This window comes from Cyprinus carpio, chromosome B20 (assembly GCF_018340385.1).
Source record: "Cyprinus carpio isolate SPL01 chromosome B20, ASM1834038v1, whole genome shotgun sequence".
NCBI lineage: Eukaryota > Metazoa > Chordata > Actinopteri > Cypriniformes > Cyprinidae > Cyprinus > Cyprinus carpio.
The window spans coordinates 28941002-28953615 of NC_056616.1; the positions used below are offsets into that span (position 1 = coordinate 28941002).

At 36.6% G+C, this 12614-nt stretch overlaps 1 protein-coding gene across 4 annotated transcripts in view; it reads right to left on the bottom strand.

The window, feature by feature from the left end:
• LOC109054372 (mitochondrial peptide methionine sulfoxide reductase) overlaps window positions 1-12614 on the bottom strand; it is a 68107-nt gene that overhangs the window by 29549 nt on the left and 25944 nt on the right. For 3 of the 4 annotated variants that reach the window (XM_042747381.1, XM_042747384.1, XM_042747383.1), the window contains exons 2-3: window positions 3486-3554; window positions 1221-1340 (exon numbers count right to left, since the gene is read on the bottom strand). In XM_042747381.1, coding sequence (XP_042603315.1) covers window positions 1221-1340; window positions 3486-3554 — 189 coding nt within the window. Of the gene's footprint in view, window positions 1-1220; window positions 1341-3485; window positions 3555-3649; window positions 4033-12614 lie in introns of those variants that run through there. The other variant, XM_042747382.1, reaches the window with a different exon arrangement.

Consider the following 12614-nt stretch of genomic DNA (forward strand, 5'->3'; position numbering starts at 1 on the left):
GATGCTAAGCTAAATTTTCAGCATCATAACTCCAGTCTTTAGTGTCACATGATCCTTCAGAAATCATTATAATATGCTGATTTTCTGCTCAAGATACATTTATTATTATCAATGTTGAAAACATGTTGAAGTTCTGCTGCTTAATATTTTTGTGGAAACCGTTTTTGATGAATATTTATTTGAAATATAATTTTTTTGGAAGTCTTTTAACTGTCAGCTTTGATCAATTTAATGCATCCTTGCTGAATAAAAGTATTAATATTTTTTAAAATACTTTTTAATGGCAGTGTATATGTTCTGGCCACCATTTTGGATTACTGCAATCATATTCTGTTTTCCTCCAAACAGAAAATCCTAATATTCTAAATCCTAAATCCAGGATAAGGAAGGAGAGGCTCGGATCTAAAAAAATAATAATAATAATAGGCCAACATCTGGCATAGCTAAGGCAAATCCACCCATGTCAAAAACTCCCATCTTGATTATTTCATTTGGGTAGAAGCTTCATGGTGATTTTTGGATGGGCAAACCTCAACAGTATGAGCATGTGTTATTTTGTATTAGTGTATTAGCCAGTTACCAGATTAGTGCTATATGAGCAAGATGTGTTATCATTTTAGATATAAGCATATTTGAATTCCATCTGGATGCCTGCAGATGTTACAAAAAGAACAAGACTGTAATTACCGTATGAATTCTCTACAGAATTCTGATTTCTGCTCTCCAATTAAGGGATTTCTTATCAGATAGATAGATAGATAGATAGATAGATAGATAGATAGATAGATAGATAGATAGATAGATAGATAGATAGACGGACGGACAGACAGACAGAGTTCTCTCTCCCAATGGTTTCAAAGCATGAGAATTCAGCTCAGTATCTTCTTACGATGCTTGTAATTACTCTCTTCTGAATAGAGATCTCTGCTGCTTTTCCTTTTTCCTTTTAAATCTCCCTTTCTTTCAGCTTAAGTGTCAATGTCCCAAGAGCCTCCTATCACCATTGGATTTACCCTGGCTTTAACTCCCCTCCTTCTTTCTAATTCCTTCTTCAGTTCTTTATATTTCTCAAGCATCCCAGTTTTCCTTCTATCTACCATAGTTTCAGACTGCCACAACAATCATCATTTGTGTCTGTCCAGCTAAATCTATTATGTGGCATTTTTTCACAACAACACATATGGTTGCAATATTGTTAAAGTTGAGGGTGGCTCACATACCTGTGCACACCTCTTCATAGGAGGGGTTTGGGGTGTAACCACCAGAGTAGCCCACTTGAGTGGAATAGACCCCATTTTGCCTCCAGAACATCCTCTCTGCTCCCCAGAAACAGCCCATACCTGTGTTAAAAAGAGAAAAGAAATATTATTTACTGTATATAGAGCCATAGACCATAACTGCTCTATAATTGAGACCAAAAAACATAATATTTCTAGTATTGGCAGAAATTACAAAGATGAGATGTTCTGAGAACATTTACAGTACATGTACACATTGAATGCAAGGTGCACATACATTTCATGCATTGCATGGAAAATCAAACCCATGACTTTGGAGCAGCTAGCACTATGCTCTACTGTTAAACATAAAAACAAAATTCAGTTCAATTCACAATTCAAATTCAATTGCTGTTAATCAGGCAGTAACTGGATAAGATGTCTCCTTTGAGATACATTAAAATAAAAGACAATTTTCTGCCACTATTTACTAATCCACATATCTTTCTGTATATATGCTGTTTTGTTGTTGTTGTGGTTGTTTTCCAAGAATTTTTTTGCGGTTTTTGCCATAGCACAGTAGTTCAGTGTGACCATGGAGCTTTCAAACTCAAAAAGGACAAAAGGAACATAGAAGTGGTCCACATGACTTCCCGTTCCTCTCCAAAAAAAAAAAAAAAAAAAAAAAAAAAAAGTGTTGTATGGCTTTAGAAGCCTTGGAATTTAGTGCATGATTTGTAGTTTAGGCAGTTTAGACTGCTTTTTGTTATTTTTTTATGCTTTGGAGCTTCATAAAAAATAGAATCATTCTAAACATGGAAAAAAATAACAGGCAAATAATAACAGCATACAGGATTGAAATGACACGAGGGTGACTAAATAATGACAGAATTTTAATTTTGGAGTGAACTATTCTCTAACAATTACAGTCTCTAAGATTCTGCAGTGTACATTACCATTTAAAAGTATGGATTCGTAAGATGATTCATTTATAAATTAATTATTACATCTAATGCATCAAGGATGCAGTTCATTTATACACCAAATCAGCATATTAGAATGTTTTCTGAAGGATCATGCGACACTGAAGACTGGAGTTATGGCTGCTGAAAATTCGGATTGCATCACAGAAATAAATTACATTTTATAACATTAAAATAGAAAATTTAATTAGAAATAAATAAAATAAATGCAGCCTTGGTGAGCATAAGAAAAAGCATTAAAAATCTTACCAACCCCAAACTTTTGAATGTTAGTGTTTTAAATGTTTATCTGACTTTTCCTCAGAGAATTCTCTTTGCTGTGTGTTCTGCTGGGACTGACTCTCCTCTTGCACCTTCCCACTGGTGTAATATCAACCCCTAAAATTCCAAGCTCTGTATTTTAGCTATGAATTTACAGTCCCATAAACCTAAAGACTCCTCCATCACGCATTTACTCAAGGCCAATAAAAACATATCAACCACCATAAAACTAACACCCGCTGTAAGCATTTATTACCAAATAATACTTTCCCCTCTATAACAGTAAAAATAAATTAGAGGGTAACTAGTATACCGTTATCTACCACAATGTCCCATGGGTGAAAAGTAATTCAGTTGTTTAAAAAAAAAAACCCGTACACGACTGACGGCTTGACCAGATTTTTCTGATTTACAAGCTGCTGTGGAAAAGTGAGCATAAGGCGCATGATGGAGAATCTAGAATCTGGAGCTCAATTACGGCGGCCCATTGGGACGCCCGAACGCCAAGACTATAATATGACGCTTTCACATGGGGGACGTCAATGTTCAGTAAATGAGGGTGAGCACTGTGCATACCGTCTAGAGGGAAGAAAAGGAAAAGTTTCATGGAGTCAAAGGTAAGAGTTACCTTTCCTGGCTCTCAGCGGGGGGGCTGTGATTTGCAAAGCCGCATACATACGTTGAATATTATTTTATTTGTATACAAGGCCCTGTGATAAAACAGCCATTTAATGGCTGTCTGCCATGATGAATTACACAGTTTGAGGCCTAAATAAGGAAAAAAGGTAGCTGAACAAATGCATTTATTAAAGAGATCCTAATCAGCAGTCTGCAATTAATCGCATACCCCTCCCCTTTATTTTCCTCGTCCTTTTGCAGCTTTGGTTTTGCACTTCTTCGAGGGGATGAAGGGGTGCATGGGGGGGATTATTACCTTCCACTGCCAGTTGTCTTAGCTGGATCTACCCCCACACCGATGACATACACACACACACACACACATCTCTCGGCTCGGATCACTTACCGAATAAGACCATCTGCAATCCCTCTGGGAACGGCGGCACTGTCCTGTTACCATTCACGTCGTGCTTAGCTGCGGGACACAGGGGAAACAATGGAGAGAATGCCCTTATAAATCAACACAATGTCAACAGGATTTCATAATGTGCTCTTCTCAACACAACTCACTGTAGGGAAGAAACTCCCAGGAGGACAGTGGCTCTATTCCTACGCAGCTCATTAAGTTCAACCCTTAAAATTTGGGTTGATTCCTTTATCTTTCACTTTCAGAGCACCAGGAAGACAGGAAAAGCACATAGGGAAGGTCAAACAAGTCATTTTATCAAGGAAGGTCGAATGATAGCCTTTTATTCCAACATGTTGTGGATTTTTCAGAGGGGAGGGGAACGACACCTGGGTGGATTAATGTATGTCAATGCGACGTTTTAACATGTGACAGGGATACAGATGGGCAGAGGCATGGAAAACCATTGCATGGATTAAAATAAATGGAGGTCACCAAGTTCAACATCTGGGCGCAGCCATGCCGGAGCTTCGACATGCACGTACTGTATGAGTATGTTGCCATGGCAGCAGGGCATGCCAATAAAGCCAGACGGATGGCAGACCTACATGCCATGCAGCAGTTCACTGCATCACTCATGGTCACACTCTCTTTGCAAACGGGAGTTTGAGTTTGAATTATGGAAAAAGCTTCAAATGCTAAGTTAATCATGCTCCACAGGAATCACATTCTCAAAATAAATGTTAAATAAATAAATATTCAAACATTTATTAAATAGGTTCCTGTTGAATAAATACTCAGTCCATTGTTGATCCTGTTAAATGAATAAATGTTCAGTCCATTATTGGCTTTTTTTCTGTTAAATAATGTTCAGTCCATTACTGACTTGTTTCTGTGAAATAAATTGTTAAAAAACAGAAATGTTCAGTCCATTAATGACTACTTTTTCTGTTAATTAAATAAATACATTTTTTTAAAATGAATAAACAAATAAGAAAATAAATGTTCCATCCATTGACCTTTTTTTGTTAATTGAATACATAAATAAATAAAAAGAATGAACGGATGAACAAACGAACCAACCAATGAATGAATGAATGAATGTTCAGTCCAATGCTGACTCTATTTTCTTTCATTTCATAGTCATATCCTCCTTTTAGTGTAATATATCTATAAAATGTGTTTGCATCCAAAGTCAGTGGTGTTTCACAAGAGGCTTCCTGAAACGTGGCTGTGATAAATAATAATTAAAATAAAAATCCTAGGTGAAACAGAATGAAAATCTTCTTTTGGCACAGTAAACCTTTCCATTTTAGAATTAAAATGGCACTTGAACAATGCAGTGAAAGAGAGGCTTTCTGTGGAGGCCACATCTCTAATCTAATCTGTGTAAGTGGACTGAAGAGAAGCATTAGAACAGACTTCATTAAATCACTTTACCATTCAGACTGTCAGTGCTGATCTGTTTCAACCGCTCAACACTCTCTTACACCATTCAGTACACTGAGCAAAAATTCCATGTAGTCTCTTAATTCAACATCAGTCAACATAAGAAGACAAAACACTGTGCGTGTCTGATAATTCTAAAAGAATTAGAATGTTTTTAAAGGGATATTTTGCCCAAACAAAAAGTCTATCATCATTTTCTCACCTTCATGCCATTTCAAACCTGTGTAACTCTTGTGCAACAATCATAAAAGTGGTCCTACACAGATCTATAATATACTGTAGATCAGTCTATATTATATTATAGATCACTGGGTATATATAATAGAATAACCTGTATACTGACTTCTAATAAGTCGAATGGTTTCTGTTTCGTTTTTTTTTTCCTCAGGCTTTCCTCAAATGTCTGTTGTTGTAAGTTTGGTAAGCAGGTAGGAAATTGCGTGAAAAGGGCGGATTGCTTTACAGCAGCAACAAATGCAGGTGTACAGCTATCCACTGAAATTACAACAGTGATAACACTCATCTGTAGGTGGCTCCAAAATTGCAAAAATACACAAAGCTACATGCAGCTGCTTTATTGTACATTTTTCTAGTCCAGTCAAATAATGTGTGTGAAAAGGCAATGGAATGAGAACCAGTTTATTTGTCACACTTGAAATGGACAAGTCACACAAATTGCGTAATGGGATACCATATTCCAGTACAGTACAGTATGTTTGCATACTGCACATTGTAATGAGGTGCATATACAAAATCTGTAAACTATGCACAGTATACACACTACAGTCTTTTAAAAGCAAGCCATTCAAATCAGCCACCATATGTTTCTCAGGCCCAGTCTGCAGTGCGTACGCGTAGAGTGGAATAGTGATATTGATCTGCAGTGCGTCATTCTGGAAAAAAAGTAGCTTCCTTTACAGTCCTTTAAGGACTGGCAATAAGGAGTTGAGGGTTTAGTCTGTGGCTGCACTTTTGCCTTGAGTGTGAGAGGAGTGACCAGACCACTGCCCACGCTGAGCTGCAGAGCTTTCTATTACCCTCTCACCATGCTCCTGCTCTCTAATGGCTAGCACTCGCCTTAGCTGTATTTCAGTGCTATAGTGTATGGTTACACCTCAGTCCATTCCATCATGTTGAATTCAACACACTCAGCTCTCTCTGTTTGACCTCAGAACACAGACCCTGAGATTGACAGGCGCTTGGAGGCAGATCACGAATATGAACTTACATAACCTTTGCAATTACTCAATAAGGATTTAAAAAAAAAAATCAAAAAATCACTAATGAATCATTCAGACCTATATGGTTCAAATGATTCACTGCAAAGAATGAAAACTCAAAAAAAAAAAAAAAGATAATGTATAACTCTCTAGAACTTTTTTTGTGACATTTTCACTGTACACAAGAACATATCTATCTGTCTATCTATCCATCTATCTATCTATAAAGGAAGAACTATTATATACTATATAATTATGTACTACATACCGTACTATACTATATATTCTACATACTGTAATTATAAGAATTGATTAAGAATCTAAGAATCTAATATGAAATAAAAAATAAATAATTCAAAAATCCCCAAATTAAGAATTTATTATTTTTTAAGACTAATTATATATATATATATATATATAGATATATATATATATATATATATATATATATATATATATATATATATATATAATATGAAAATAATGATTAAAAATGTAAATGTAAATGTAATAAATATATATTTTACATTTAATAAAAAGTAGATTTATTAGTTATTTATTCTTACTATAGAGTATATATATACTCATATACATTAAATAATATACAAATAAACAAACAAAATTCTAATATAGAGAAATTATGATTAAATAACTATAAAAATCTATATTATTTAATATTTTTTTCCAGTGAGTTTTTGTTCTCTAATGCTGACAGAAAAGTGTTGACTGTAAGGCCTTAAACCTGCATTATAGAGAAGCACAGCCGAGGAAAGCAGCAAGCTGGCATGCGTGTTTATGCCCGAACCCCTCATTATATCTAACCAAGAGACCAGGAGAGATCTGCCTGCAGAATGACGGGAAACCGGCACAGAGTCCTCCGTGTTCCTCCATTTCATCCCTCACTGCAGTGTGTAAAAAAGCACAACCACACATAGGCCTTTTCTCCGCCGTGGCTAATGCCCACCTACCACATCTCTCTACTTTCATTATCTTAACGCAGAGCCGGTAATTGCCGCCATTCTGGAACAACAGAAGCATATTCATTAATGGTCGGACACCCCCCACAGTCAGATAAACAATCTAAATGTAAATGTCAGCAGGCAAAGACAATGAGTCGAGACAGAATATTAATGGCTCAAATCTAAGCGTGGCACGCTTTCCTCTCAGCCGAAGAGGTTGGAGTGAGAAAGACACAACGGAGGGGGAGGGGGGTATTATGAAGCATTCTCTCCATCCCTCCCTCTCCGCATCTTCCCTAAAACCCCCCTTGTTAATCCAGTGCCATGTGCCAAAGTATTCCCTGCCACCCTGGTCCTTTGATTCGCCCCTCCCACAACATCATTGAAATTCATATACAGTATGTATAGTGCTTTACATTGTATTAATCATTACTGATCGTAAGCTCTTTTGGCTTTTTTGGAAAAAAAAACACAGGCCTTCATTAATGGATCAAGAAAGAAAAATAACATCTATTGGCTCTCAAAATAAATTTTTCAAGTTCAAGTATGAATACAGAGCCATGCTTAGATAATTTATTCATCAAAACCAAGAAAATGATTAGCACAAAAACATCTTTTTGGTGCTGCCTAATTATCTTGTTCTTGACAAACAGAGAAAAGAAATTATTCTCACTCAAGCTTTTGGTGAGGTGGATTTCATATAATAATTAACACCTGCAGAAGAAACAGAAGCATGAATTTGTAAATTACATTTTCTTTGCGTATGCACACCTCAAGCATTCTACTGGACGAAAGTTTACGCAGAGACAACTTCATATGTACGGCTCGTTAGACAGCAAGACAGCAAGACAGCAAGACAGCGCCATGACAGTCCCACCCCTGAAGCAATCCAAAAAGCATTTGTCATGAATAAACCATAACTTCACGCCATGACAGTCCCACCCCTGAAGCAAACATTTCCGCTCTCTTAGACTATCCACCCCTGATCCAGCAAGACAGCGCCATGACAGTCCCACCCCTGAAGCAAACATTTCCGCTCTCTTAGACTATTCTGTCCGGGTTTTGGATGAATAACCAGGCTTCCTAGGAGCCCTTTTCGTAAAGCCGAAAAATCTGTCGGAATAATGAGGCTAATCACAGGAAAGTCTTTATCCGTGCTGGCATTTGCACTCTCCGCCAGCCAATGCCATTCCTCCGCAGCGCTCTTCGAGTTAGTGCTGCTCTATTTCAGCTCCACACACCATAGCTATAAATATTCTATTAAATATGTAGAGCTCCTTAAAGAAAAGCCAACTTGGACTGTCAGACAAATATTAAGCTGTATTTAAGTCACCATTATTTATGATCACCATTATCATTTGGTACTGTCACTTTAAGCGCATTTTGCAACACGTTTAGGATAAACAAAGGGAAGGATAATCCTCATAAGTATAAATTAACACATTATATATTATAATATAAAGTGTGTGTGTGTGTGTGTGTGTGTGTGTGTGTGTACAAAATACATATAGAGTATGTATTTATGTATATTATATATATGTGTGTGTATAATATGAAATGTATAGAAAGAATCATATATATATATGTATGTGTGTGTGTGTGTGTGTGTGTGTGTGTGTGTGTGTGTATATATATATATATATATATATATATATGATTCTTTCAATACATTTCATATTTTATATATTATAAAATTTAGAAATAATTAAGCTTTTTATGAAGCTCCCAATGCTCTTTTTATGATGCAAATACTTTTTCAAATTTCAAATAAATAAATTCTAAATATAATCCAACAGGGGCTCAATCATTTTAAATATCATCTTTCAAAACCTCCATGATCTGAGAGAAGGCACAAAATCCATCACTGTGCAGGGATCAATCTGGGGTCTGATTCTTCGATATAACGAATGATTTTTTTAGGCCAGTGTTGACGGAATTGCTCTCATCTGGACAGATTGTTAGATACAGCAGTGCGATGCTGTATTAATCTTTAATAGATAGAGTATTGAGTGATCCACTGGCTGAAAATTCAAACTAGCAGCATAATATTCCCTCCCTGTTGCTTTGAAGTTCCTGCAGGCATGGCTACACTCATTTACAACCATGTTCATAGCTCTCGGTTTTCCTTCATCAGGTCTCCATTGATCTAACCCAGCCCTACCCCCACAGCAAATACTGGCTATAGACTACGCCACTCACATTAGTACTCTACTCTATCAGCTCTTATCAAGTGGAGCAACTACCTCAAAGTAATAAGTTATCAACATTCACCATAACGTAACAAAAGTTCAGCTGAATGGTTCTTTCTCTCATATGTCTGATTCATTCTAGCGAATCTGTTCATTTGATTCAAATGAATGGATTATTAAGTGATTTAAGCACATGCCAAGTTGTCAGCGTGATGCTCTTCTGAGAGGCAAGAGCTAGTGACAAAAAACTGCCAGGACAAATGTTTCCTTGCTGAGGCTCATTGATTACTATGCAGTGACTTTAATGAAGGAGGAAGATGTGGTCAAACACCCAATAACATTTTGGGCAGTGTCCCAACAGTGGAACTTGCTGCCAGAAAGGACTGCCAGTAATAAGTCAATAGTATTCCCCTATGAATAGCAAACAAACAAAAACACTATTCTTTGATGACTACTGCGATCAGATGGTTGACATATGACAGTTAAACACTGAAGCCTCAAGCGTTTACTACATGACAGAAGCTCACTGGCCTTTCATGCTTTAAAGTCTGTGACAAGAAGTCCTCGATCATAACCACAGGTCACTGTCTGATGCTCTTCTACTGTGCAAAAACCCCCACTATTTAGTCAGAATACACAACAACTAATATGAATCATTAATGAAAAGAGTGTTTTAGAACCACTGTTAAAACGTTGTCTCTTTTTTTCTGTGCATATCATACAAATAAGTGACCACAAGCCCATGTTGGTTCTTTACAATATGTCAAGAACTATCTTGTATATTATTATATACACACATTACCAATCAAACATTTGAGGTTTCATGAAAGAAAATAATTGAAAGAAATAAATACTTTTATTCGGCATGGATGCATTTTACAGTGTTACAAAAGATTTATATAGCAAATAAATGCTTTTCTTTTCAACTTTATATTTTTGAATGTTATTTGAATTTTGAATGTTATTTTAAATTGTAATAATATTTCAATACTATTTTTATTACCTTTCTGATTAAATAAATGACTTCTTATAAAAGATTCCTTTCAAAAACATTTTTAAAAATGTAATTTTTTGTTTATACTTTTCATGAAAATTTGAACGAAGTTAGGACTGGTAATGTTTGGACACATTTTGATCGACTAAATTTCTATGCCATTACAGTCAACTTAAAATACACTAAACGTAATGAATACATGACTTCACAAGAAAAACTGTGAGAAAATAAGAAAAACTGAACACAGGGATGAAGGATGGATTTGAAATACTGAATAATGCTTGCTCAAGCAACTTCAAATATCACTCCAGCAGAGATGTGTGTGCGTGTCGAAAGAAGAATGTAAAAACGGACCAGCTACAGTGCAGCTCTCAGCGCTTTTGTTTTCCCCCATTCTGTGGTGAAGAGAGTCTGTGAAAAGCGATTGGAAATGGTTGTGCAGAGGGGATCAGTCTATAGCGAGTGCTGTGTGTGCAAGGCGATATGCTATCTCAGCCTCGCACATCACCTCCCCCTTCCAATGGCTTCCTCCGTGCCTGCAGATTAGCAGGCCCATGAGGCCTGGGAGTCAGAGTGCACATGCAGCCAGACGACAGACCCGCGACTCGGGCAGCGCGTGCCGTGCCTCGCCCCTCCCCCCTCCAGAGTCTCTCTCCATCCCCTTCCACCCCCATCCTGACTGCCTCTATTCAGAGTGACAGTGATGAATGGGCATGCTAGGCTAATGGTGGTCTGCAGCTGATTGGAGCAGCCTCCTTTCTTTTTAATAACAGACCCAGTGGCCGTCATCAGCTGCATCATTTCTTCACAACAACCGTTAGCACCATTACGGCTATTGTGAGCCATAATAGCAATTATCTTAGTGGAGTGAGAGCGCCTTGATGCAGGGAACAGCCATTACGATCTGAGAGTGCTACGCCGGAGACTTGTGAGTGGCAAACACAAACAGCAGGTAAACGCTAAGAGAAATTAGGTGAAATTAGCTTGGCTACCCTTCTTCTTCAGCCAGGCTTCTGTAAACAGTTTAGCAAAGAAGCCTTTCAGAAAGGATCTCCATAAGACACTGAATGAGTTGTGAGCTGACAAACATGATAAAACATAGAAACATTCCTGCGGTACTTCAGCATGCATTGGAGATATTCCCTGTAACAGCATGGGAGACTTGATTACATTCACTCACTTGATCCTCTTCCAACTCAGTTCTGTGTGGGTTTGATACACTTTTAGCTTGCAATTCACTCTTATACTGTACACATACAATTCATACACATCTTTCGAACAGTCTCCATCCTGATCTTCTATCTAGAATCTTTATATATGGTAGGTATTCAATAGGTTTTGAATAAAAAAGTTTCTTATCACATTCTGTAGTCCTTCTGTAGTTTTGTATCTTATCTTTTATCTTTTAGTGTTATTCTTTAAAAAGAGCTTCAAACTGGTTGGCTGTAGGAGGTTAATTACTTTTTCTCGATTGAAAAAGGCCCTGCTGGAAAGCCAGTCACCTTCAGTCCTTGCACTTGTGCCCTTGTGCACATGCTCTGATATATGCACACACATGTTCCACTGTTTTAACCCCCTACGGTATGCTTTATGTTCTCACTAATTTTCTTTTTTTGACATACCATAAGTCCAATATAAATGTAACTGGAGAAAGGATGCTTTGTGACTCTGTACCACAACAGAATATGGTCAAAATGTGTTTTTCTACTAAATTATTTAAGCAAATTAATAAATAATAAACACTTAAAAAGTTGCATTTAAAAAAAAAAGATTTATTACAATTGGACAGAGGAAACAGGAAATGAAGGGGGAGAGAGGGGGGGTGGGATCGAGATTCAACCTCGGGACGCCCGTAATTCAACAGCATCACATGTAAGCGCACTGCCCACTAGGCTATTGACACCAACAAAAATGCATAATTGCAATAGTATATTTTGACACCATCTATGAAACTCCAAATACGAAAAACCATCATCATTTTGTTATGGCAGGGAAAAAAGTTGACACTTTAAAAAACATTTTTATTTGTATTATTAGACAACTATATGATTAGGATGAACTAACAATGAAAAGTACTTCTACAGCATTTATTAATTTTAGCTAAATCTTCATTTCTACATTTACTTACATTATTAAAATCCAAAGTTGTATCTGTTAATGTTATTTAATGGATCTGAGCTAACATGAAATAATAAACAGTTATATTTTACTAACTAATGTTCACAAACATTAATAATTACTGTAACAAATGTATAGCTCATTGTTAGTCAATGTAAGTTAATTCATAAAGTGTTAAACTGTGAACAAAAACATCTATT